The sequence below is a fragment of the Heterocephalus glaber genome, unplaced genomic scaffold (genome assembly GCF_053883595.1).
Source record: "Heterocephalus glaber isolate CG9 unplaced genomic scaffold, H.glaber_assembly_v1.0 deba00000071, whole genome shotgun sequence".
NCBI lineage: Eukaryota > Metazoa > Chordata > Mammalia > Rodentia > Bathyergidae > Heterocephalus > Heterocephalus glaber.
In genome coordinates, this window is record NW_028258137.1 from 19383718 (window position 1) to 19409325 (window position 25608).

The 25608-nt window shown below is 50.9% G+C and overlaps 1 protein-coding gene and 1 long non-coding RNA gene across 19 annotated transcripts; one reads left to right on the forward strand and one right to left on the reverse strand.

Moving 5' to 3' along the window:
• Positions 1-9491, forward strand: Cdh16 (cadherin 16). 17 transcript variants are annotated; one of them, XM_087181336.1, is made up of 20 exons: positions 2-171; positions 430-501; positions 736-925; positions 1145-1228; positions 1887-2042; positions 2113-2251; positions 2579-2737; positions 3472-3668; positions 4289-4411; positions 4547-4697; positions 4912-5139; positions 5221-5297; positions 5374-5562; positions 5666-5902; positions 6403-6541; positions 7357-7599; positions 7740-7847; positions 8147-8263; positions 8568-8640; positions 9051-9491. In XM_087181336.1, the coding sequence occupies exons 3-20, from the start codon at positions 851-853 to the stop codon at positions 9193-9195; spliced, it is 2640 nt and encodes an 879-aa protein (XP_087037462.1). In that variant the 5' UTR covers positions 2-171; positions 430-501; positions 736-850; the 3' UTR covers positions 9196-9491. The 17 variants fall into 17 exon arrangements, with proteins under 17 accessions (XP_087037889.1, XP_087037462.1, XP_087037671.1 ...); XM_087181545.1 differs by having other exon boundaries at positions 868-925; XM_087181280.1 differs by having other exon boundaries at positions 2-167.
• Positions 9492-9578: 87 nt separating this feature from the next.
• On the reverse strand, positions 9579-17161 carry LOC147830650 (uncharacterized). 2 transcript variants are annotated; one of them, XR_015439821.1, is made up of 4 exons: positions 16415-17161; positions 14898-15099; positions 13273-14728; positions 9579-9959 (listed from the first exon to the last, which is right to left on the reverse strand). It is a non-coding gene; the product is annotated as an uncharacterized LOC147830650 (long non-coding RNA). The 2 variants fall into 2 exon arrangements; XR_015439814.1 differs by having other exon boundaries at positions 14898-17161.
• Between the last annotated feature and the right edge of the window lie 8447 nt (positions 17162-25608).

Sequence of the window (25608 nt, forward strand, 5' to 3'; positions counted from 1 at the left end):
GTTCTGAGCCCAGTGGCGCTTTCTGCTCCTGAGCAAGCGTGGTTGGACCGCCTACCTGCTCAAGTGTCCGCTTTGCCCTTCCCTGACCAGCCCAGCCAGACCAGATCTCTCCGGAGAAGGAGCCCTCTCTCCTGGCAGCTGGACCCAAGGAGCCACCTTTGACACCAGTGGGTGAGGGGCTGGGAACACAGTGGTGGACCAGGCCAAAGTTCGGTGGGGTTGAGAGGGAGCCTTCCCCTTGTCCACTGTCAGGGAAGAATTCCCAGGGACCCAGCCTGGAGTGGTGTCTATGCTCCTAGTGCTGAGCTACATGTTGAGTGCTGGAAAATGCCATGATGGTGGCAGAGCTTCTTCCCTGGGGGGACTCCGTGTCTGGAGGTTGGCAGTGGGAAGCAGGACCATTCCCGAGCCACAAGTCCTCTCTTCCAGGAGGAATCCTCCTGTCAAGTCCTCCACGACCTTGGCCAGGCCCTGCCCTTCGGTCCTTGCCTGCAGTGTAAGGTATTTACAGGAAGGGACCCTTATAGTCATCTTTCCAGCTCCAAACTTTTGGGAGGCTGCTGGAAAATTACAACTTTAATATCTACAAGCTGGGGAAGCTCTGGTGGGAAAGAGACAAAGGTGTGGAGGTGAAACTCCCAAGGAGGTCATTGTGGGAGCAAGAGCCAAGTGGCTGGGTGGCTGGGCCCAGGGTCATCACTGGTTCTGGCTGAAGAGCTAGACACTTCCTTGCAGGTAAGAGGGAGCCACGGGGCCTTTGGGGAGGACGTGAGGCTTGCCAGTAGCAAGATTCCTTTGGCTGTGTGTGGGGGATGGAAATCCCCCTCCCACCCATCTGGGCTGGATCCTCATGGCCATGTCTCTTAGGCCCACCCTGACCATGGTTCCTGCCTGGCTTTGGCTGCTTTGCTTCTCTATCCCCCAGGTGAGTAGGCCCTGACTCCCTCCTTCAGGTCCTGGCCTCGGGGATTGGTGCTCTTGCTTCTAACTCTGCCTGGACCAACTACCATGACCATGGGAGGAGTGTGGGGGCAGGGGACGCAGAACTGGGGCTATGGGCCCATTGTGGGATGAGGAGGTCAAAAGATAGAAGGTAGATGGCCTGAGATATGGCCAGGTGGGACAAGGTGAGAATTCCCCACAGGCTTTCCCTGAGGCCCAGCCTGCAGAACTGTCTGTGGAAGTCCCTGAGAACTATGGCGGAAATTTCCCTTTGTACTTGACCAAGGTGAGCTTGCCCCTCAAAGTCCTGCTTCCTCCACCTCCATCACCACTACTTTATTTTATTTTATTTTATTTTATTTATTTCATTTTTGAGACAGGTTCTTGCTATGCAATTCAGGCTGGCCTTGAGTTCATTTTGTAGCCCAGGCTGACCTTGAACTTACAGTGATCCTCCTGACTCAGCCTACCACTCCTCTTTCTTGCTTCAGCTCCCTTTTGAGCCCTGCCTTCAGGGGCATATATGTACAATGTGACCCAGAGGCAAGATTTTAGTTCCAGAGGAGAGTAGAGGTTTCAGCTAAAGAATGAAATGTTGGTGGAGAGTTCCAACTTTAAAAATATGAGTAGGGAGTATGAAGAGCATCGGGTACAAGGCAAAGAGTTCTGACTTGGGCCAGGGATTTAGCTCAGTTGTTCTGCCGCCTGCCCTGCAAGCGCAAGGTCCAGAGTTCGATCCCTGGTACTTTAAAAAAAAAGAAAGAAAGAAAAGAAAGAGTTCTGAGTTTGAATCTCAGTCCTGTTACTTACTAGCTGTGTGACGTCATATAAGCTCCAGCCCCCTCTGAGACTCAGTTTCCCCACACATAAAATGAGGTCACTGAGTGAAAGGGACATCTTCCAGGCCTGCCCCCACCCCTTTTACATTTATTTTCATCCTCTAGCTGCCGCTGCCCCATGAGAAGCCTGAAGGGCAGATTGTGCTATCAGGGGACTCAGGCATACCAGCTGAAGGTCCCTTTGCTGTGGATTCAGACTCTGGCTTCCTGGTGGTGACCAGTGCCCTGGACAGGGAGGAACAGGCAGAATACAAGCTACAGGTATGGTTGGGCGAGGTATAGCATAGAGCAAGAAAGGCCTGACCAGGCACTGACTCCCCTTCCTTGCCAGGTCACCCTGGAGACTGGAGATGGATATGTCTTGTGGGGTCCACAGCCTGTGATTGTGCATGTGAAGGATGAGAACGATCAGGTGCCCCAGTTTTCCCAGACCATTTACAGAGCTCAGCTCAGCCAGGGCACCAGGCCTGGTGAGTGACCAGAGCAGCCACCTTGCTGCAAAATCAGGTGGGCACTGATGGGACAGCAGAATAAAGAGACACAAGGACAAGGCACCCAGGGTCTAAGCGGCTCCCTCATCTCTGTCCCATCCTCTACCCTTCCCACTCCACTGAGGGACCCATTCACTCTTAGCCTCAGTTTGTCCATCTGTGAAGAGTGTTGAAAATCTGTGGCTCACCTCCAGGATCCTGATACAGTGATGGTTATGAGAGGGAGGGCCAGGGACAAATAGGAGAGGCATAGGAGTCTCCCTCCCCTGCTGTCCCTTACAGTTTACCTTTCCCTCCACATTACAGGTATCCCCTTCCTCTTCCTTGAGGCTTCAGATGGGGATGCTCCAGGCACAGCCAACTCAGATCTTCAATTCCACGTCCTGAGCCAGACCCCAGCTCAGCCTTCATCAGACATGTTCCAGCTAGAGCCTCGGCGGGGAGCTCTGGCCCTCAGCCCCGAGGGTGAGCCTGAGCTAGATGTGAGGGAGGTTCAGGGAATGCTGGAGGAGGGGGCCCCTGAGCTGTAAGGGGTGGATGAGTTGAGGCTGGAGATGAAGGAGGAGGAGAGAGCAGCAAGGCAAAGGCCATGCCTGGACCATGCACAGGGAGGTAGGAAATGGGTTGGACTACCCTGGCTCCACACTCTGGAGACCAGAAAGGAATGACCTGAGGATCTACAGTCTGGAGACTTTAGGACGGATGGAAGAAGAAGCCTGCCCCCGTGGGCATGGACCAAAGGCATGGGCTGGGGATGGAAGGCAAAGTGAATCATGCAACAACCCAGCCACCCATCCTGTCACCCATCCATCTCCAACCACCATGCAGCCCACCTGCTCAATATACTCAGTCATCCACATTCTATTCATCCATCCACACACCCAAATCCCTATCTATCGACCTAGTCAACCATCCATTCATTCAGTGGATGCAGCCCACATACCCACTTCCCCATCCTGGCTGTCCATCCACTCCTCCAGTCCATCAACCACTCACTGTTAATTTGGAAATGACATTGCACACTGTCACATCATAGTTGGATACTCAAGATAGTGCTAAAAGCCCCTCTAATCCTTTGGCCAAGAGAGCCTCCTGAGCACCTTCTATATGTTTGGCTTTGCGCTTGGTACCCACTGAGAAGGACAACCTGGTACTTGTCCCCTGGTCCAATGCTTAACCAACCATCCTATCTCTTGTAGGGAGCACCAGCCTAGACCGTGCCCTGGAGGGGTCCTATCAACTATTGGTACAGGTCAAGGACATGGGTGACCAGGCCATAGGCCACCAGGCTACAGCCACCATAGAGGTCTCCATAGTACAGAGTACCTGGGTACCCCTAGAGCCCATCCACCTGGCAGAGAATCTCAAAGTCCCATACCCACACCCCATTGCCCAGGTGAGTAAATGGTTATCAGTGACTGATGCCCAGCCCCATGGATGGTGCAGCTGGACCTGAGTCTCATGAGTGTTTGGGAGGTGGGTCTGGGACCCAACTTGACCCTGAATCCTCCCTCTACACTTCCCATCATGTCCTACTGTGGAGTAAGGTATGTAAGGCCCAGGGACCAAGCCCTGAGTCCTTTGCCTGCCATCTTCTGGCAGGTGTGGCTCTGTGTTCTAACCTCTTGAGTTTGCCCAGTGCTTCCTCCAGGAGAACAGCTGCCTCCTCTTGCTGCCATGGGGATTGTCACCCAAGGCAGGAATGTCTCAGGCCTTATCTAGGAATTCCCTGGGGTCAGGCCTGGCCTGAGAGGACAGAAAATAAAATAACCTGGTCATTCAGGCACTTTGGGCTGAGGCTTGGGCCAAGGAAAGGCTACTATGAAGTTACCACAAAGAAAAGTGCCCTAAAGAAGGACTGTACTTGGATTCCAAGCCAGGGAGGGCAGCAATTTGCCTGGGGTCACATGATAGTTGGGACCCAGGCTCCTTGCCTGGGGATAAGTTGGGACACAGGGCTGGCATGGATTGTTCCTGATCCTTGGCCTGGGGTTCTTCACTGTGTCTTCTTCCCAGGTACATTGGAGTGGGGGGAATGTGCACTATCACCTGGAGAGCCAACCCCCTGGACCATTTGATGTGGACGCAGATGGGAAACTCTATGTGACCATGGAGCTGGACCGAGAAGCCCAGGCTGAGGTGAGGTGAGAGGGAAGCCATAGGGGCAGGCTGGAGGGTATTAGTCACTGACTGATTTGGTTTTGGGACCTAGACCCCAGCAGACTGGAGCTGCCCTTGGTCCTCACTTGAACTCCCAACCTCCCCCATACACAGTACCTGCTCCAGGCCTGGGCTCAGAATTCCCATGGTGAGGACTACGCAAAACCCCTGGAGTTTCATGTGGTGGTGACAGATGAGAACGACAATCCACCTGTCTGCCTCCCACGTGGTTCCTCAATCAGCATCCCTGAGCTCAGCGCCCCAGGTAGGCTATGGGCCTTAACAGGGGTGTGGGAAAGGTGGAGTCTCTGTGAACCATCCCATCTATGCTGGGGTAGGGATCTAGCTTCAGGCCACCATCTCAATCTCAATGTCCTTCAAAACACACACACACACACACACACACACACACTCGAAGTTCACAAAAGACAAATGAGTGGGTGTCAGGTAAGACTGTGGTCCCATCTGTTGTCTTGCAGGCACTGAAGTGACTCAGCTGTTGGCAGAGGATGCAGATGCCCCTGGATCTCCCAATTCCCACATTGTGTATCAGCTTCTGACCCCTGAGCCCCAGAAGGGCGCTGAAGGGAGAGCCTTTGCCCTGGACCCCACCTCAGGCAGTGTGACTCTGGGCACTGTCCCCCTCCAAGCTGGCCAGGACATCCTCCTTCAGGTGCTGGCTATTGACCTAGCAGGAGCAGAGGAAGGTACGTCCCCTGATGGTGATCTGGGCTTCTGTCCCCCCTGTTCTTACCTGAACCTCACCAACAAGTCCTCCTCTGCTTCAGGGCTCAGCAGCATGTGTGAGGTCGAAATCACAATCACAGACATCAATGACCATGCCCCTGAGTTCACCATCTCCCAGGTAAGCAAAAGTAGGGGAGACAGGGACCCTGGGAAGAGCACTGGCGGGGCTCACTGTCCCCTCGACGTCTTTCCAGATTGAGCCTGTAAGCCTCCCTGAGGATGTGGAGCCCGGTACTCTGGTGGCCACACTCATGGCCACTGATGCTGACCTTGAACCTGCCTTTCGCCTCATGGAGTTTGCCATTGAGGCAGGGGATAAGGAAGGGATTTTTGGCCTGGATTGGGAGCCAGGCTCTGACCATGTCCAACTCAAACTCCGCAAGGTAAGGGTCTAGGTGGGTAGGAAAGGGGCAAACACACACACATTCAAAGCACAAATGTGCCAGACCCTGACCCACACAGTGACCCAAGCTTTATTGGTTCCAGAACCTCAGCTATGAGGCAATTCCCCACCACAAGGTGGTGGTGGTAGTGCGAAATGTGGAGAAACTGGTGGGCCCAGGCCCAGGCCCTGAAGCCACAGCCACAGTGACTGTGCTGGTGGAGAGGGTGATGCTGCCCCCTAAGTTGGACCAGGAAAACTATGAAGCCAGTGTCCCAATCAGTACACCAGCCGGCTCCCACCTGCTGACCATCCAGCCCTCAGATCCCATGAACAGAACCCTCAGGTGAGCCCTCACCTGGGCTGGCTCTCCCCTGCCCCCCAGTGACTCCAGGGCCTCCAAGGAGATTCACATTATCTAGAAGAGACCCTAACTGTGGCTAGTGCCAAGGGTGTGAGTCCTGAGATGAGGATGGGGGTCAGGGCTTGACAGACTGGATAGGCATGGTAGGGGATGGCAGTTAGGCTCTATGGAAATTCAAATTATACCTCCTCACCTGGAAGGAGGACTTGGCCCAGCCAGATCACAGCACAGACGAGGCTCCTCCCAGGCTCTGACCCCATCCAGACACCAGCCCATGATCTATAGGCCCCCACCCATGGTATCCATTGCCCAATAAGTGTGAAAGCTGGGAGAGAAGACTGGGCACCCCAGCACTGCTGCTGCCCCAGAGTCACAGAGAGGATGTGGAACTTGAGCAGATCACATGATCTTGGAGGTTTCCGGGCAGGACCCCATATGTATTTCCAGTGCCTTTCCACTCCACTCCTTTCTGTGGACCTCAGGTTCTCCCTGGTCAATGACTCAGAGGGCTGGCTCTGCATCAAGGAGGTCTCTGGGGAAGTACACACAGCTCAGTCCCTGCAGGGCGCCCAACCTGGGGACACATACACGGTGCTTGTGGAAGCCCAGGATGCAGGTATGGCCAGGCAACAACGGAGACCAGAGGGAAGGAAGCGCTAGAACTACATATGGCAGTAGTCCCCCATGCAGACCTCAGATGAACTGAGAGATAGCTAAGACTGAGTTTCCTCCCTGGGACCCTTTCAGGCAACCACATAGCCCCAGGCAAGAAAGAAGGACAAGGACCCTGGTCCAGTGTCCCTCTCTGAGAATAGGTCTGCCCAGTTGGGCAGGTCTGGCCTCTGCCTCTCCTCTTCTACCACCCCACTACTTTGACACTTGAAATCCCCCAACCCTGTCTATTAGCCCCTGGAGAGCTTCCTGAGGTGTTTGCTTCAGAGATAGGCTGGAGACAGAGAGAGCTGGGTTGGGGAGGTAGAAGGAGGGCCAAGGGCTGCATCCAGGGCAAGTGCAGGGAGATGACCCAAATGGGGCCACAATCCACTGAGGAGGATTGTGAACAGCTCTCTGATAGCTGTGAACAGCTGGCCCCAGGGAGGATATGTTGGGAGGCCCAGGGCAGAGCAGCAGGGATGTGCTTCTCCATGGTCAGGGCACTGCCGCCTTGTAGGGCATTGATGTCAGCAGTGGGAACGGCAGTGAAAGCAGGTTGGGCATCTGAAAAGGCATAGGTGGGCTGGGCAGCTGTTGAGACAATGAAAGGATGAAGCCCATTGTCAGAAAGAGACTGGCATGGGGACAGTGTCAGGATAAAGGAGGGGATGAAGTAGGGGGATAGTGGCAGGGAGGCAGCAGGTGTGACTAAGGCAGTAGGTGGGGGATGGACCACCCCAGGGACTCCCCAACTCACCTTCATCCTCAATATCACAGATGAGCCAAGACTGAGCGCCTCTGCTGCTCTAGTGGTCCACTTCCTGAAGCCCCCTCCTGCCCCAGCTCTGACTCTGGCACCCATGCCCACCCGATTCCTCTGCACACCCCGCCAGGACTACGGTGTGGTAGTCAGTGGACTCAGTGAGGATCCCAACCTGGCCAGTGTTCCCGGTCCCTACAGCTTTGCCCTTGGCCCAAACCCTACGGTGCAGCGGGATTGGCGCCTCCAGCCTCTCAATGGTGTGTAGTGCAAGGCTGAGGCCAAGGCAGGGGAGGGGGATCTCTGGGGAGTGAGATGAGGTGGGGCTGGGCCTAGAAGGAACAGCCCCCAGGGTGCCAGCCTAGGCTAGTGACCATCCTCATTGCCTGCAACCCAATAGATTCCCATGCCTACCTCATCCTGGCCCTGCATTGGGTAGAACCAGGTGAATATGAAGTTCCTGTGGTCGTCAGCCATAATGCCCACACATGGCAGCTCCTGGTCCAAGGTAAGGCGGGAGTTCAGATGCAGCCAAGGTTGGCATTTGCAGATGCTGAAGGAGCTATCAAGGTGCAGAGGGTAAAGGATAGGTATACATCACAGATGCTCACACTGATGGCATATGCCCATGCACACTTACACAACTGTGGCCAGGACCACCTACCTCTGTGTAGCCAGCACCTGCACAAAGGAGCACACACGTTCACACACGCATACACAAAACTGCATATTAGCCAGCTGGCCAGACACGGGTCTCCAAGCAGCAGGAGAGCCCTCCCCGACTCCTGTCACCTTCCTCTCCCCCAGTGATTGTGTGTCGCTGCAATGTGGAGGGGCGGTGCTTGCGCAAGGTGGGCCGCATGAAGGGAATGCCCACGAAGCTGGTAGCCGTGGGCACCCTCCTGGGCACCCTGGCAGCAATAGGTAATGGAGGCTGGGGTTCTATATTGGGGAGGGCAATGGATGGGTTGGAGCCATAGTCTCCAAATAAAAAATTCCCCTGTTCCCGTACTGCCCCAGGTCTGGAAAAAGAACCCTCTAACTCTCATAGTCATTATGCTTTTGTGCCTGGTATCACAGTCATCATCATCATCAAGACCAGCATTTACCATTACATCATCATGCATTGGCTGTGCATCAGGCCCTATGCCAGGCACGTTGTGTGGATTATCATGTGGAATGCTCTCCATACCTATGAGATGGAACTTGGTATCTCTTTATTTTTCAGATGAGGTCACTATGGCCCAGAGAGATTTACTGACTTGTCTGAGGTTATACAGCCAAGAGATAGCAGAGCCCAGGTCTTTCCAGTTTAATTCCTTCCATCCAAGCTACCCTCTCTATCCCTTTTATTTCTTTAGCCCCCTAAATTCTTCCCTTGCTGGTTCTAGCACAAAGCTATGCTATGCCTTTGTCTTGGAGGCCCATGGGAATAAGTCACTGGCTCTCAGATGAGCTCCACCCAAACTGTCCCCTAGAGAATGGGACTTTGGAGGCTGAGGTGTGCTGGGATGGCCTCAGTCTGGTGAGGGCTGCAAAGGTTAAGCAGTCAGACTTCTTCAGGCACCAGGAGTCATACCCAGCCCAGCCCAAGGATGCTGTTAGGAAATTTCATCTTTATTGAACCAATACTAATAGTAGAGAATCCCTAGTGATAGGTAAGCCCCACAGCTCCTTCTGAGGGCTGATCCATTCCTCTTGGGCCCCTCAGGCTTCTTCCTCATTCTCATCTTCACGCACTTGGCCCTGGCGAGGAAGAAGGACCTGAATCAGCCAGCAGACAGCATGCCCCTGAAGGTGGCCGTCTGAGTGATCCAGGCAGCCGCAGCTGGGAGATTGGACCTGGCTCCAACTGAATCCACTGGGAAAGATCCAGTATCCAAGATCCAGTGGGGGGGGGGGGCAGGACAGAGTAAAAACTTCTCCAGGGCCAGGGATTTAGCTCAGTGGTTCTTCGGCCTGCCTTGCAAGCTCAAGCACAAGGTCCCAAGTTAGATCCCCGGTACCAAAAAAACAAAAAACCTCTCCACCTTCCTGGGGTGGAGGCACTATCACTAGACAAATCCCCAGAGGGAAACTGACTTTCTGGATTGTCCTTGAGAATACTCTAAATGGCAGCTCATTTTCCAATAATAAAGCCTTAGCGAGCTGGGCCTGGGGCTAAACAATTGCTGTGCCCATGTCTGAGCGTCCATGTGCATATGTGCATGCATGTGTGTGAGTGCGCACATCTGCCCTTTGTGCCCTCCCTATTTCCTGCTGCACAGAATGGTCTGGGGACTTGAGGAAAAGACTGGGATTCCCTGTAAGGGAGACTACAAGACATCATATGGGGTGCTGGTGAGATCTTGGGACCAAAGGAAAGTGGGTCATTTCCTTGGGTGTCCAGCACCCACCAGCCACAGATCCTGGATGAAGTGAGGGTCGAGGAACAGTGTATTTGAGTCATTCCTGTATTTCCAGAACATTACCTTTGCTATGGCAGAGCATAATCTTGTAAGTACATGTCCTCTCCTTGTGTGTGAGCACCCTTGTGTCACTGTGCAGAAGTCACCTGTACCCAGGAGTGGACAGAGACCCCTCAGTCTCTGGAGGAACCTGCATACGAATCTTGAGGGCCCTGCAAGGCAAGGTCAGGAGAAATGAAGCCAGAAAATAAGTTCTTCTGCCCCAGTGATATTGAAGGCACTTCTGGGTTTCACTTGAGGCATCTGCAGAAAGTCATGGGAGGGGAGTCTACACTACTGGGTTGGAACAGGAACCCCTGTCCCTCCACCTGAAGCTGTCCCTGCCCCAGGTGGAGCCCTGCTTTTGAGCCAAAATTAAGCTGTAGCCCTGGTGGACTGCTGAACCCCGACCATACCTCCAGACTGACCCCCACTCTCTGCCCTTTGATTGACCCCAGACATAAGCTGGTCCCGCACGCCCTCTTCCTGATGGTCTCTGGGGAGTCAGGGTGGGACTTGCTGTCCCAAGCACCCAGAGCTGATAATGGTAAATCACGGGGAAGGGAGAAAAACAACCTTGGTGGGGCCCATCCCTATTTTTAGGAGATAATCTCTACTGCTGGCAGATTCTGTGGGATGGGGGCCAAGCCTAGCTGAGTGAGTCAGGGCAGGCACACTGGCTGCCTGGGGGAGCTTGTGGATGAACCCTGAAGCCAGCCCCAGCCACTCTGGGCTTGGGGACCCCCCCCCAACTAAAGGGTTTGCTGACCACCCCAGCCCAAGCAGGGTTCCTCTGCCCCTTGCCAGGATCCTTCGCCTGGTATGCACCCACTTGGAAGTCCTTAGAGAAGAAAACTCTTTGGAGGTTGCATCTTATCTAATTTCTCCAACCCACTAGGTTGGATTATTAACTCCACTTTCCAATGAAAGATCTTGAAGATCAAGGAGGCAAAAAGCTATAGCTGAGAGTCTTGGAACTAGAGCCCAAGGCAGAAGTATGTAGAGGCAGGCATGGACTGTAGGTCCATGTTACCTCTCTAAATGACTCCATGACCATTAGTTTCTTTCCCACAAGATCTCTCAGAAGGGCACTAGAGATCACCCTGGTCAGCTACTTCTGGTAAGTGTAAGAGAGTGGATCACAAAGAGGTGGAAAGACCCTGCCAGATTTGCGTAGCCAGTGAGATGTAGCACCTGAGTCAGAAACTCCTGCTCTTTGGGTTTTTGTTCTGGATGGATGGATAGATGAATGGATGAATGGGTGTGTGGGTGAGGGATGATGGATGGGTAGGTATCTGGCAGGTGAGTTGGTGAGTAGATGGGGAATTAATTATGCAAAGAGTGAACAGCAAGTTACTGGGGCAAATTAAGTCATCTGCCCATTTGAGGGCTTCACTCTTGAGCCGTCAGATCCCATGACACTCCATGGTTATATCACTGCTGAGCTGATCACAAGGTCAAGGGCTCAGTTTCCTTAATCAACTTTGGACATAAACCTTTCCTGTGATCCTTAGCTTCATTCTAAAGAGGAAGGTGAGAGTGAGATAGGGACATGGCTTGTCCTAGGTCACAGGGAGAGAAACACATTGGCACTGGGTCAGTGATCGCTTGTAGAGATTCCCATTAGTGAAGCAGCCTCACGCTGCAGGCAGGGCCTAGATCTGACAGAGCAAGGTTGGGGGGTAACAAGTGACACAGTATGGACAGAAGAACACGTGATCCATGCCCTACCTCCTCGTTGCTGAGTGCTCCCAAGTAAAACCCTTCACCTCTCTGAGACTTGGTTTATTTGATAAAATGGGCCTCACTTCATGGAGTTGTTGGGAGAATGACATGAGACAATCCTTGGAAAACACATTAAGCAAAGTGCCAGGCACACCACAGGAGCTCAATTAATGGATCTTTCCCTTGTCCATAAGCTTTTGGCAGGCGTATCCCAAATGACTGCAAACACACACATACATGCACTCCACAGAAGCCCCATGAGCCCCAGGCTGTTGAGAGTATGGAGAAGGACCCCACTTCCAGCCCCCACCTGGCCTTGCTGGGTGCCTCGGGGTAACACATACTCCCGGCATGGACTCCTTTCCAGACCCTAGGCTCGCTTACTGTGATGTCCCAGATCTCACAGAGCTCTGACTGGGCTGGAGCTGGGAGTGGGGGTGACAGGATAGGCCCCAGTGGGGGGCTCATCCTCCCCCTCTCCTAGGCCCCTTCCAGAGGCACAGAGCCAGATCAAAGGGACCCAGCACTAGGACTGGGAGGCGGGTTTGGAAAGAATGTAAACATGAGGATATTTTTAAACTTTTTCCAGCCCTAACGGTAGAGCTCTTAAAGCAAGAGGCCCAGAGGTCAGGCTGGCCCTCATCCCCAAAGGACAAAATCGTCTTGGGACCCCAGAGATCCCCCCAACCCCACCCACCTGCATCCACCCCAGGACTCCAGATTGAGCCTCGGGGCAGAAGTTCTTCCTCTGGCGTGGGATGTCATGTTTCTACTGAGAGGCCCTCAGAGGTGTGGAAAGACCCTGAGGATGCAGGAATGGTGGGGCCCACCTGGCAGGACAAGTGTTGGGAGACCCCTTGGAAGCTCTGTCCCTCTATGAGTCATGTGCATGTGCTCATGTGTGTGCCTGTGGGTGTGTAAGCATGGTTAGTGTCAGAGTATGTCAGGATGTGTGTGAATGTGCAAGGAGCTTGCCTCAGCCCAATCTTCCTTTCCTCCCCTTCTCGATCTTCCTGATCTCCTCCTCAGGGAACTGGGGTAGGTGGGTGATATGGAGAACAAGAGGCCAGCTGAAAGGTCAAGGGGAAGAGTCGCATGAGAAGAGGAGGGAGATGAAGACAGCAAGAGGACAGGAGGGGAGCAGGGTGGGAGGGAGGTGGGGCTGAGTCTCCATCTCCATGGTGACTCAGCCCATGAGAGCAGGGGCCACTGGCGTAGGGATTGGGGACTTGGCTCCCATGATTACTTCCAGGTATCACAGTGACTCAGGAACATCACACAAAGTCCCCTAGCCCCCTTCCTGGTGTCACGTTAACACTCACTATGGATTCCATGACAACAGCCTCTTCCCGCAGAGTGACAAAGCTACCCTCACATACTTCCAGGAGTATCTCAGACTTGCATAGGGGGATTGGCACAACATGACCCCCTCCACCCTGTGATCATATACCCGGGCTTCTTACACATAGGACATGGGGACCACCCCATCCATATTCCAACTGACTGCAGTCAGTGTCCTCAGGGGCATCCAGCAGCCAGGCCGGCCTGGGAGAGGCTTCAGCTGGCTGTCTCCCTTGCTTCGGGGAGCTCTTGTGGAGCGTGTCTGGCTTATGAGCCTGGAGGGGATAGAGTTAGCTCCAGGTCCCACAACCCCTCTGTGGAGGGCAGGGCTCAGGCCTAGGTCAAGGTCCACAAGATGATGTGGTCTTCTCAGATCCCTCCCCAGAGACACCAGGGGCAGCACTGAGGTTTGCTATTTACCATTCCATGTGCTGGGACTTGGGGCTCAGGAGGACAGAGAGCCAGGCAGGGCTGGCACTGATAGGGAGGAGGACCCTGAGACTCGCCTTTCATCTGAAAGCCACATCTGCCTTCTTGAAAGCGTTGCTGTGTTGTCCCAAGTTGTGATGGCCCTGTGGGTGCCCACTCACCATGGCTGTTGCTATTCTTACCCACTTGGTCACGGCAGTAGGGTCAGAGATAGTGGCAGGATGGGAGAAAGTCATGAGCATTGGCCCCTTATCTGACACATTCCCTGGAAATTTGGCAAGAGCTGCCAGTGTCTCAGGGCCCAGGCAGGACAGGCATGAGTGGTCATCCAGTGGGCTGGGGACTGGGCTCTAGTTGAGGCCCTGCTCTAGTTACCTCTCCTACAGCCATGCCGGGTCTCATAGGAAGTGGCCTGGGGGCTTCTAGTGGGATTTCTTCCCAGTTGTCTTTCTCGGCTCCTACCCACTCCAACCCAAAACATCACCATTGCCCCCATCTCTTAGCCTTTGACTCTCCAAGGATGACATGTTTGTTGGCTTCCTCAGTGAAGGTTGCCTCCTGGGAAGAGCTCTGGACTGGGGGCCACAGAAGCTCAGTCTGGCCATGGTCCTGCCCTCCTAGATGACTGACCTCAGACAATTCACTTCCCTTCTCTGGGTTTCAGTTTCCTTATCCCTAGCTGTGGTAGGGATGAAAGGGTCCAATGGCCAGGAAGGTGGGCTAAGAGCTGCAACTTGTACGTTTGTGTGTCCACACATATGTGCGTGCACATACTCGGGGTCCCCACCTTGGAGACTCCCACCCCATGGATTTTCCATTGGCACGTCGGCACTCTCGCCCCTAAAATAGGTCCTACAAGCCGTGTGAGACAGAGCCCAGACTGAGGGGCCTTTTTTTAGCTGGCCTTTGATTGTCAGCTCTTGAGCGGCTGCTATTTCAAGCCCCGATGCCTAGAGGAGTTGGACCAAGTGGGGCCCAGCTTAGCTCAGTGGGCATGGCTGGCTCCCCAAAGGCATCCCCGAGAAGCCAGCCCTGCCCTCTCGAGCCCAGCACCACTGGCAGAGACAGACAACATGCCCGTGTATGTGGCTTGAGGGTTAATCCATCCACCTCCAGGGAAGCTGCAGAACTGGCTATTCAGGGGTTCATCCTATGGACTACAGCCCACCCTCTCACCCGGAAAAGAGCAGGTTGTAGGATCAACTGAGATAAAACAAATCACTGATTTTAGCCCAGGGGCATAATTGGCCTTCAAAAAATGTACTGGACAAGCCGGGGATTTAGCTCAGTGGTTCCACTGCCTGCCTCAAAAGCGCAAGGTCCAGAGTTTGATCCCTGGTACCAACAAACAAACAAAACAAAACAAAACAAAAATGTATTAGACAGGTTAGGAGTGCGGTTGAGCATTTGCCTGGTGTTCTTGAGGCCCCGGGTTTGAGCACTAGCACTGAAAAAGAAAAACAAAACTATTATTATTATTCTTTATGCCATAGTCATTCTTATTTTTGTTGTTATAGTAACTTTTTTTTTTAAATCAGATTTGCTTCTAGCCTTTTTACTGAGCATGGCTCTTATGCTGCTGGTTCCCTCCCCACCCTCCCCCCACACATACACACCTGGTTTCAGCAGTTAGAAGCCCCAAGTGGATTGGGGTGCCCTGTATGTATCTGTGGGCTGCACCTCCAGGGAAAAGTCCTTCCACAAATGGCCTTTGGGATCCATGACACCTTTCAGAATACATATGGTTGTGCCCACTGTTTCTGCCATCCCCTCAAATGCCATCAGCCACTATCCCACAGGATTCCAAGGTCTCAGATCCTGAAAATGAAGTTCTTGATGTTAAATCCTCAAATGGCCCCTGCATCTGGACTCTAGAACTCTGACTTGAACTTGAGAAAATGGGCTTGTTGCACATTAACATATGCGAAAGAATTTTCTGGCTGTTTAGGGCACAGGACTTGATGGATCATCAGGACAAATGGAGACAGTCTCCACTTCCTGGCCATTGTGTACTTGTGTGTGGAGGTATGGGCTATGAAGAGGGATAGAATATCAAGAGCCAGATTCTGGGACAGAGGAAGAAAGGCAAAGTGTCTGAGCCAGGCCTTCCTCAGCACAGTCAGGGTCGTTTCCCAGCAGGAGAGCAAGGTCACCTGGGGTTGGGGATCATATGTTCCACACTCACTCCCAAGTGGTTACTGAAAAAGGTGAGACTTCCTTGTTACCCGAAGGACAAAAATAGTTTCCAGGTGATGGCCTGCAATCCATGCCCAGAACTGCCTGGGTTATTCTGAGAGTGACAGGCATGGGCCGGGCCAGGCCTTGGTCAGGTGGGACTGAGCTGGAAGTGGCATCCTCAGCCTGTAGGCACCTGGCCCTTTTGGAGATCCTGATGGGGGTGGGGGACTAGAACCATGTGCTGGTGTGTTGGCTGGTCCTCAACAGGTGAGGTTCCAATCCTGACTCAGCTATATCATCTTGGGCAAACTATTTGGCATCTCAGAGTGTCAGTTTCCTTCTCAAATTATGAGAACACTGATCCCTGCTTTTCAGCATGGCTGAGAGAATTAGATGAAGTTGACAGATGGTGCTTGATAGATGTGTGAATCCCCACACATCTCTGAGCCTAGACCTAGGTGTCCAGAGAGAGCAAAGACCTTAGCTGAGTTGCTCAAAAGCAGAAAAGCCCCTCCGCCTCCACTTCTGAGGGAGCCAGTCAGTCACAAAAGCACCTTTCTGGAAGAGCTTGTGGGGATTTTCCAGGAACATTGCCTTCCAACTAGAGAATTTTGTTCTCAGCCCTGTTGCCTGGGGCCCAGGCTAGGAGAGGACACTCCAGCTCATTCCAGTTCTACCCAGTTTCTGCTCCCCACCCACCAAGCCCAGGCCTTGGTGCCCTATGCCAGGTTCTCTTGCTGTGTGCTGTGAGGTCTGAAGGCCTGAGGCTCCTGGCTCCCCCTTCAGGTCCTGGCATAGAACAGGGCTGAGCACATAGCTGGTCCTCTCCTGGCCCCCCATATCCCTTCTAGGAGTTTCCCCTTTTCTTCATCCAAGGTGTTCAAGAATTTTCCCTGGACCCAGCCCCTGACCTCAAGTGAATTCCCACAAACAAGCTGGTATGCTGGACACTGACCTGGGAGAGAGATGGCACCTGATTCACCTCAGAAGTAGAGTTGACAAAGGCACCTAGAGAGGGGAAGGGGAGATGTTTGGGACAATTGGTTGGGCAAAGGCTCAGAAATGTGGCTGAGCTCAGGGATTGGGACACACTGCATTTTCCTCGAGGTGGGAGCCCCAGTTTGAGGTGGCCTTAGGGACACTGAGCTGGGGGCATGGGGTAGGAGGACAATGAACTGAACTGGTATTTACTGATCTTGAACTGGACCCCAATCCTTTTCTAGCCCAGATCTCTTCCTCCCACAACTAACTCTAGCAGGTCTTACACCAGAAACAGGGAGAGGCCTCTCTGGGGAGGAACAGCTGGCTGATTGGATCCCCAAACACATCAGCTGTTAGAAGCACTGCCTGCAAGCCTAGCTCTCCTCTTCACAAGGTGACTGTCCTCCAGAACAAAATGCACCTTCTACCCACACCAGTCCAGGGGACTGACAGGAGACCCAGACTGTTGGAAGGAAAGAGCTTGTTGGATCCCAGCTGAATACTGGGATGCCCCGATCCCACTCTGCCACTCTATCTCATAACTTCAGTTCTATTCTACATACTATCCAGCCTCGGCCATCATCTCTATGCTGGGGAGGGGCACATGACCCCCTCCCCACTGAGGCTGGCACCAATGTTTATGAACCAGTACAGAAGTCTCTGAGAGCCATATGGGTGGAAAAAGTTACCCGATTCTAAATCAGCCAGCCTTCGGGTGATCTCATCCCCTTCCCAAGATAGTTGCCCTCCCCTCCCCCACCCACTAGCTGAGCCAATGGGAGAAGTCACGAGGGAGCTGGTGGAGTGTGTGTGGGCTGGGGGAAGGATTTCAACTTGAGTTCATACTGTACATTCTGTTGATCACCCCCACTTACAATATTTACAAATAACAGTTTCCTGTCAAATTCTAAAGGTCTGCCACCATTCCGTTTTCTTTTCCAATCACTTTTAAAATCTGCCGGCATGGATGTACCAGAATCTCTGTGTCCAGTCCCGGAGGAGGACATGTTAACCATGTACAGTTTCTCTTTCTTACAAACACCAGTGTCATGACCATTTTTGTTCAGATCCACTGGTGTAGTTGTCAGGCCCACCCTCCCTCCCTCTCCCTCTGAAATAAATTCTCACAGGTGTTGGGTGGGAGGGCAGGCCTCACTGTGCGCCTGAGGAGTTCAGGGCATGCAAGCCAGAGGTGTCAGGCCCAGGACAGGGAGGGGGACTAGAGACCAGTGCAGGGATCTGCTGGCCCCTCCTGCTTGCTGGAGGCAGGCACCCCCTAGGTTCCACCTGCCCTTGCCCTCCCAACCAGAACCAAAGGCCAAATTGACCAGGGACACAGAGAAAGATCATACACAGGGTCTCCCCTGACCCATGCTGGAGTTGTGTCCACATAGCCACCACCCTAGGCACAGGCCAAGGTCCCAGCAGGATGCGACCCTTCTCATTCCGTGCAATTCACATCTTAACAAGTGCTCCCCCCAACAACTGTAGACCAACAGCTCACTCCTTCCTAACTGCTGCCAGGCCTTTGGGGATGGGTGGTGCATATTTTTCTTATCAAATGGATAAATAAATATTCAACAGAATTGAATGAGCGCTAAGAGGAAGCTTTGGAGTCAGTCACTAGGGTTTGAATCTCAGTCCTATATTTACTAGTTTTTTGACACAAGGCACACCATTTTACCTCTCCAGGCTCAGTTTCTTCATCTGTAGAGTCGGTTAGTAATACTTGCTTAGAGGGTTGTGTGAGGATTAAATAATACCTATAAAGTGCACAGCACAGCATCTGGCCAGAGTATATGCTCATAAATGTGGCCTAGTTTATTATCTTAAATTATCTAAGTCAAGGCCCTCCTATACCCCTTCCCTGGCTGAAAGTAGATCAGGGTATCTGCCACAGAGTGGAAGAAGTAGGAGGTAAGGTGGGTAGGGTCAGCTCACACTTGGCCTTGCACATCAGGAAGGAATTGAAATACTTTCCTGATTCTCCTGATTCTTTGCAAGTGGTTGAGGGTAGTGGCGGCCAGGGATGAGAGCTTGTCACTTAAGTTAGGTTTTTTGTTTGGAGACAGGGTCTCACTATGGGGTTCAGGCTGACCTTGAACTCACTATGTAGCCCAGGCTGGCCTCAAACTCTTGGCAATCCTCTCATCTTAGCCTCCTGAGTGCTGGGATTATAGGTATACACCACCATGCTTGGCATGAAGACATTTTTGTTAGTTAAAAAATTTCCAGGTCTGGGAGGCTAAGGCAGCCTGGGGAACTTAGTAACTTGGCAAGATCCTGTCTCAAAATTAAAAAAAAAAAACCCAGAACAAACAAAAAGTACAAAAGCCCTTAGCTCAATCTCTAGAACTGAAAAAAATGGTGAGGGGGGTTGGGGATGTAGCTCAGTGATAGAGCACATGTATGTGTAAGGCCTTGCATTCAATCCCCAGAACAAAAAAGCATTAAATTTCCAACATATGCAAAAATAGAATACATAGTGTAACAAAGCTACTTGGATTATCACCAGTTATCAAGACTTTGCCATACTTTAACTTTGTCAATCCCAGCATCACTTTTGCTACATTCTCTTGGTTAAAAGCAAGTCCTTGAGGTCAACCCAGATTCAAGAAGAGAATTAGACCTCACTGCTTCATAGGAATAGTGTCAAAAAATTTGTGATCGTCCTTAAAACTACAGGAGGAAGATTCCAGGCTCAATCCCAGGAGTGACCAGGAGCCTGGCCCAATTCTTGAAAGAAGTAACAGCTTATACAGGAGGATTGGGACCTTTTTGTTTTCTTCTAATATTTTATTTATTTAACTAGCAGTGCTGGCAAATCCCAGGCAAATGCCTACCACTAAGCTACATCCCCACATAGTCCCTGTTGTAGTAAGGGTTTTCAGGCGAATAGACTTACTACAGGACGCATAATTTATAGGATTATTTTATAATATTCACCCAAAAAGTCAAGTGCAGAGGAGTGCAAGAGATTTAACCACACACTAGAGACCCCAAGAATCCAACCAAGGGCCTGGATCCCACAACAATGTCCCACTGAAGGCCTAAAGTCTAAGGCAATGTCCTCTATGAGTACATCCAGTGGCCTAGAGCTCAGGGCAATGATTCATGCTTGTCTGTATCGAGCATCTGCACCTGGAAGGCCCAAAGGCCAGTGGTGGAAGCCAGAAAGTCTGCACTGGTGGGATGAAGTATATGTGCTACCAGGCTAAGGGATCTACATTGGAGCCAGGAAGTGATGCTCATGGTGAAGATCAGAGCTCCCCTGGTGAGAACAGCAGCCATTCTCAGCGATAGTGAGGACCTGAGCTCCTCCTCTGAGGAGAACAGCCAAGTTTGCATCAGGAAAACCAACTGCAACAAGCTTCTCCTAGAAAATCAATAGCCCACAATCTTCCCCTCTAGTTCTCTTTTTATGCCACTGGCAACAATCCTCAGGTAGTTCTTTAACGCCCAGATCATGCTGATTCAGTTCACCTGGGTGTTCCAAGTTGACTATTACTTAATCCACCAGAGTCCCTCACATTTTAAATGTGTGTGTTGAATGCCTGGCACAATTCCTGGAGACGCAGAGGAGAGTCAGACTAGAACTCTGGTGCTGTCAGGGGCAGACAGTCAATAGACAGGAGACATTTCAGGAAATGTGATGGAGCATCCAGTGTCATGAGAACTGGAAAAGACCTAGAAAGTCAGTCAGGAAGTCTTTCCAGCCCAAATGATGCTCAGCAGAGTCAGACTTAATAAGCAGGAGTAATCAAGAGGAGGTGAAAGATGGGGTGGCAGGTATTCCTGTCAGAGGGAACAGCAAGGCCAAAGGCCTGGTACATTCTAGGAGCGTGGAGCTTTGTGTGACTGTTGGGCCCACATACCTGTGGAGGAAGTGAAGGAAGTTGAGTAGGCCAGCCTAGAGAGCGCAAGTCTAAGTTCTCCCCCTAAGGGTTATGGGGAGCCATGGAAGGGTTCTGAGCAGAGGAGTGACTCAGTCAGATTTGACTACTGTATGATGGGGGCACTGACAGGGGCACAATTGTCCTTTGAGGACAGAGGAAGATAAAGGTGGCTAGGACTATTCTTTTTTTTTCTTTTTTTCTTTTTTTTGGTACCAGGGATCTAACTCATGACCTTGTGCTTGTAAGGCAGATGGTGGCACCACTGAGCTAAATCCCCGGCCCTACGACTAGTCTTATAGCTAGGACAAGAGGTAGGCAGGAGGGAATGGACCCCAAGGCTGCTGGGAGGATAGCTGTGGGAACTTGCAACAGGGAATGGGATTGACAGGATAGGGTCTGAGGTGTAGGTCAGTCCACAAGAGAAAACAGTCACACTGAAGGAGGCTGGTCAAGGTGACAGCCACTCTCCCACCACCTATAGCCAGCCACTGGCTCTGGCACAGCCTGAGTTCCCAGCAGCCCCTTCCCCACAGTTCAGGGCTATGTCATCACAAAACAGGGTGCTTCTCCCACTCTACCTTTTTTCCAACCCCAAATATGTGCAGAGTCCTGTGAGGTTTCCTGAAGGCTGTTGCAGGGTGCAGTCTCAGGGAGACCCAGCTCAGCCAAGGATAGGCCTCAGGACTTCTCAGGAACACACTCCTCTCTCACTTGCTAAGGCTGACAGTAGCATGGCCAAATGGTGACACCTATAGGCAGCCTTTCACACTGCCTCACTCACTGTACCCCAAAGCAAAGGGCTCAGTGAGATGGGATTAATGTCCTCATCGTGCCACTCTCAGGACTTAGTGACCACGGCCCTGGGCATAGCTCAGAAGATGCACAGCTCCTCCATTCCTCCATGCCAAGGGCTAGTTCAGGGTCAGCAAACACCCCTAACTCCCTACGTGAACGTGGACATATTCCCTTTCCACAAGCCTAGATACTTGAGTTGGTTGAAGACACACCCCACTTCCTCACCCACTGCACTGGTTTGTTCCAGATGTAGGGTCATCCCAGTGGCTCAGCCAACCCTCTTCTCACAGGGCCATGTCCTCACCTCCACCTTGCCAGCCAGGCCAGTCCTGTGCCTTTCGCCCCAAGAGAAACTACAGAATGGCCCTTGCCTCTCTTGTAGTGATTCTTTTTTAGCTAATTGTTTCTACCCATCCAAATCCATGGTCTTTCTGATACTGAACCCACTTTGCCAACTTTCCTCCGTTCTCCTTTGCTTCCACACCACCACTCAGTTTTCCTACTAAATTTCTGGCCTCCCTGTCTTTTGCTGCTTCTTCATCTGCTCCTCCCTTTCGCTTTTTGATTTTTTTTTTTTTTTTTTGGTACTGGGGATTGAACTTGGGACCTTGTCCTTTCAGGGCAGGCAGCAGAACCACTGAGCTAAATCCCCAGCCCATCTGCTCCTCCCTTAATTGTCCATCCCTCCACCTGTGCTATTATAATATACAGCTAAGTTAGTTAAAATATTATAGGCAGTCAGACAATGCTGGGCCCTCAAGTCAATGCAGAAGATAGGAACATATTACCACTGTGGCTGGAGATGCACTGATTGAAGGCAGGCTTCCCCTAGGGATAAAGAACAGTGATTGATATTCTAAATGGGCATCAGTCATTTTGTGTGGGGGACAAAAACCTCCTTGTCCATTCCTTGCTTTCCAATTCGATCTTCATTTAATCAATATTACCTAAACAACAATACTTCTAATCTTATTGGTTGACCATAGTTTTATCCCACCTCATACCCACCTTGTGATTTTCCATTGGACCAATATTACCTAAGTGACCATACTTGTAATCCTATTGGTTGACTATAGTTTTGTCCCACCTTGTACCCACCTCACTTTGTGGCTTTGCTCTATAAAACTTCCTTGAGAAGTGGGATCTGTGGGCAGCCTACTTTCCGGTCCCTCTTCTGTCTCTCTTCAACAGAAGCTATCTATCTCTCAATAAATATTTCCTACTCTTAACCTCCATTGTTCCTATATTCATTCTTCGATTTTAGAGAACACGAACTTGGTGTATTGGACATCTAGCAGTTGGGAATTATAATATTCCCCTTATATTGTTTGGAGGTCCATATATCATCCCTATATCATACACTCTATATCATTTTCATCCTCATGCATTTTTTCAATCAGTCTTTACACCCCTGGGCAGTAGGGGAGCCAGGCTTGAGGCTACAGTATGGAGGTAGAGAGGAGAGCCACAAGGATAGCTGCCCCACAGCCCTGGTAGCAACACGACAGGGAAATCGAGGGGTTAAGGCAGGATCTCCACTCTGCCCTACCCAACCCCAGGCTGATGGAGAGCAAGCCATGTTCCAGCCTTTCCTGGGGCCACTACATGATCTTTCTCACTTTCTCACGGCTGGAGATCCCCTGAGGGGCACCTTCTTGCCCACCCAACCACATCTGGGTAGCTACCCCATCACTTTCACTTTAACTTCACTGTCACTCTCACACCGATCTCCATGATGCCCCAGGGGCCCTGTCCCCAGATACTGGACTGGGTTCATGTGTCCCTTCCTCTGGCCCCTCAGTTCCCACTGTGGCCAGTGCTGTGGACCTCTCAGCCCCTTGGTGGGTAGGGCCACCCTACATAGTTAGGCGTGGTTTTCTCCAGGTCATTCATGGTTTGCCCAGGCTGGAGAGAACAGCAGCTCAGGGCAGATATTCTTTGTTTATCGGCTGCAGGGGAATGGGTTTGGGCAAGTGAAGGGTTTTCGGAATGCTGGCCAAGCAGGACAAAGTTGAGATGGGAGACAGTTTCGGCTCCGAAGCAGCCCTCTCTCCATAGTCTTATTACCTTGGCAGCGTAAATCAGAACTGGAGCTCTGGCCTTTTCATCCCTGATGTCCCCACCAGGCCATTTTCCAGACCAAGATATCCTTGGGAAAAGCAGATAAGGTCAGGGGCCAAAGAGGCAAAGACACAGAGGTCAGTATAGGGTCACCTGTCCCCAGAGAGAGCCACTTGAAGGGCTAGCATCTCACAATTCAGAGAGTTAGCAGGCTGGGGACCATTTAAGGGCATTTAGTATCGAGTAAAATGTAAACAAAAATTCTACAGGTAAAAGGTGAAAATAAAATCTATAAATTTAATTTTCCCTATCTGATTAAAGAGTCCAAACAGTTCAATTTTAAAATTTTAATTCTAGGGACCAGGATGTAGCTCAGTGATGTCACACCTGCCTGGCAAGCACAAGGTCCTGAGTTCGATCCCCAGTACCAAAAAGAGAAAGAAAAAAAAATTTTTTTAATTCTCCCATGTCCCCTCTATTTTTATGTTTCAGAATGATGAAGCACTGGAATATGTAAGTATATGCAGCCTGCCTAACTGCCAAAGCAATATCAAGAGTTAGAACTCTATTCTTGACAATGGCCCCAAAAGAGCCTTTTAGTTTCCTTTCAGCACCACCAACCTCTCCTCCCCAGCCCCTCTATAATGGACCAAAACTAGGCAAAAAGGTTTTCCATGCACTGTTATCCTTTTCTGAAATCCCAGTATTGGGATGATGCCCTGAACTTGTTTCAAATCTCTGCCTTACCATGGTGTCATGGGTGAATATTCAACCAGAACCTGAGTTGTACTGAGTTAAAAAGAGGAGTAATAGCTCCTTCTGTTATTCTTATTAGTCTCCTAACACTCTTCTTTCCACCATTTTCTCACAATTTGCTGAATGATCAAAAATTAATGGACGTTAACAACCCTGATTATACAATGTATATACTGAAACTTCACATTGTACCCCATAAATATGTACAATTATTATATGCCAATTAAAAAAAACTTCTTGAAGCCCAGCTTAACCACCCCAACCCACACTAAAGCATTAGTAACTTAACGTTTGTATTTCTGTTTTTTGTGGTACCCAGGATTAAACCCAGTGCCTTCACACTGAGCTACATCCTCAGTTGTTTATTATGTTTGTTTGTCTATTAAGCTAGGTCTCCATTAAAAAACAAACAATGGGCCGGGGATTTAGCTCAGTGGTTTCGCCACCTGTTTGCGCAAGCGCAAGGACCCGAGTTCGATCCCCAGTACTGAAAACAAAAAACAAACAAAAACACTGCAACAGTCCTTATAACCAAGCTATTCCTCCCTAGGTACAATGAGACTGAGTGGTCAGTGGGGGTTGCTGGAGTGGTTTTCAGTTCTGTTGAAGTAGATGCCAAGACCTTTTGCCCAAAGCTGGCTCTACATTTACAACTCACACAAATACTGGTTTTACAAAAGTTGGATTTTTTCGTTTGCTTGGTACCAGGAATGGAACTCATGGCCTCATTTGCTTGCCAGACAGGCGCTGCACTGCTGAGCTACATTCCCAGCCCTACAAATCAGTTTTAAAAGTTCAGTTAAAAATTTTGAAATCCCAGCAGGCCTTGGCCCTGAGTATCCAGAGACTCTCACAACAGAAGCCTTCAGTTCCTTTTCCTTCTTCCCAGGTCCAACCCCTACACACATAGTTAACATAATGAGAGCTTCCTGTGTGCTCAGCAGCCCTCCAAAATTTGTAGAGCACTATCTTCTCTTTTGGGTGGATTCTTAGACTAAACTCTTCCTTGGACAGATAAATAGGGTGAAAAATAAGTTGGCCAGGGCCGGGGATTTAGCTCAGTGGTGCCACAGCCTGCCTTGCAAGTGCAAGGTCCTGAGTTCAATCCCCTGTACAAAAAAAAAAAAAAAAACTTGGCCCAACCTAATGTCCTAAGGGCTAGAAAAATTAGTATTCAAACCAAAGAAAACCAAATTTCATTTTGCCTCTTTTATTTACATTTTAAATATCTCTAACGGTTAGAAAATTGGTATCAATTATGAACACTGGTATGCAGTTTAAAATACAATTGCCAGTAATTATTAAAGAACATGGTTAATAATTATTCCAAGAAAATGCTTGATAAGTATTTTCCAGAAGGCAAGGACAGAGCCTGGTCCGCCCAGGGTCGGTTATGCAGCAGCCCAAACAGGCACTCCCCTCAGATCATGCACATGGCAGCTTGTGTCACTAGCTCTGACACCAGCCTGGATCTCCAGCTCCGAGGGTACCCAATGCATTCATTTTGTGCCACAAGAGTCACAGTTCAGAGACAAATGAACCACTTTATGGTGAGGTTAGGATGGCTCAGTTCTAGGATATTCTGGTTAACCTGGGAAGTTAAGGCTTTCCCAAAGCTGCGAAAAGAAAATAGGTCTGATGGAGAAGAGTTAAGCCAGAC

Coding starts and splice junctions, on each gene's coding strand:
- Cdh16 (XM_087181161.1), top strand. CDS start 290: ATGCTCCTAGTGCTGAGCTACATGTTGAGTGCTGGAAAATGCCATGAT. Junction 2,252..2,578: donor CAGCCAGGGCACCAGGCCTG/GTGAGTGACCAG, acceptor TCCACATTACAG/GTATCCCCTTCCTCTTCCTT. Junction 5,140..5,220: donor CCTAGCAGGAGCAGAGGAAG/GTACGTCCCCTG, acceptor CCTCTGCTTCAG/GGCTCAGCAGCATGTGTGAG.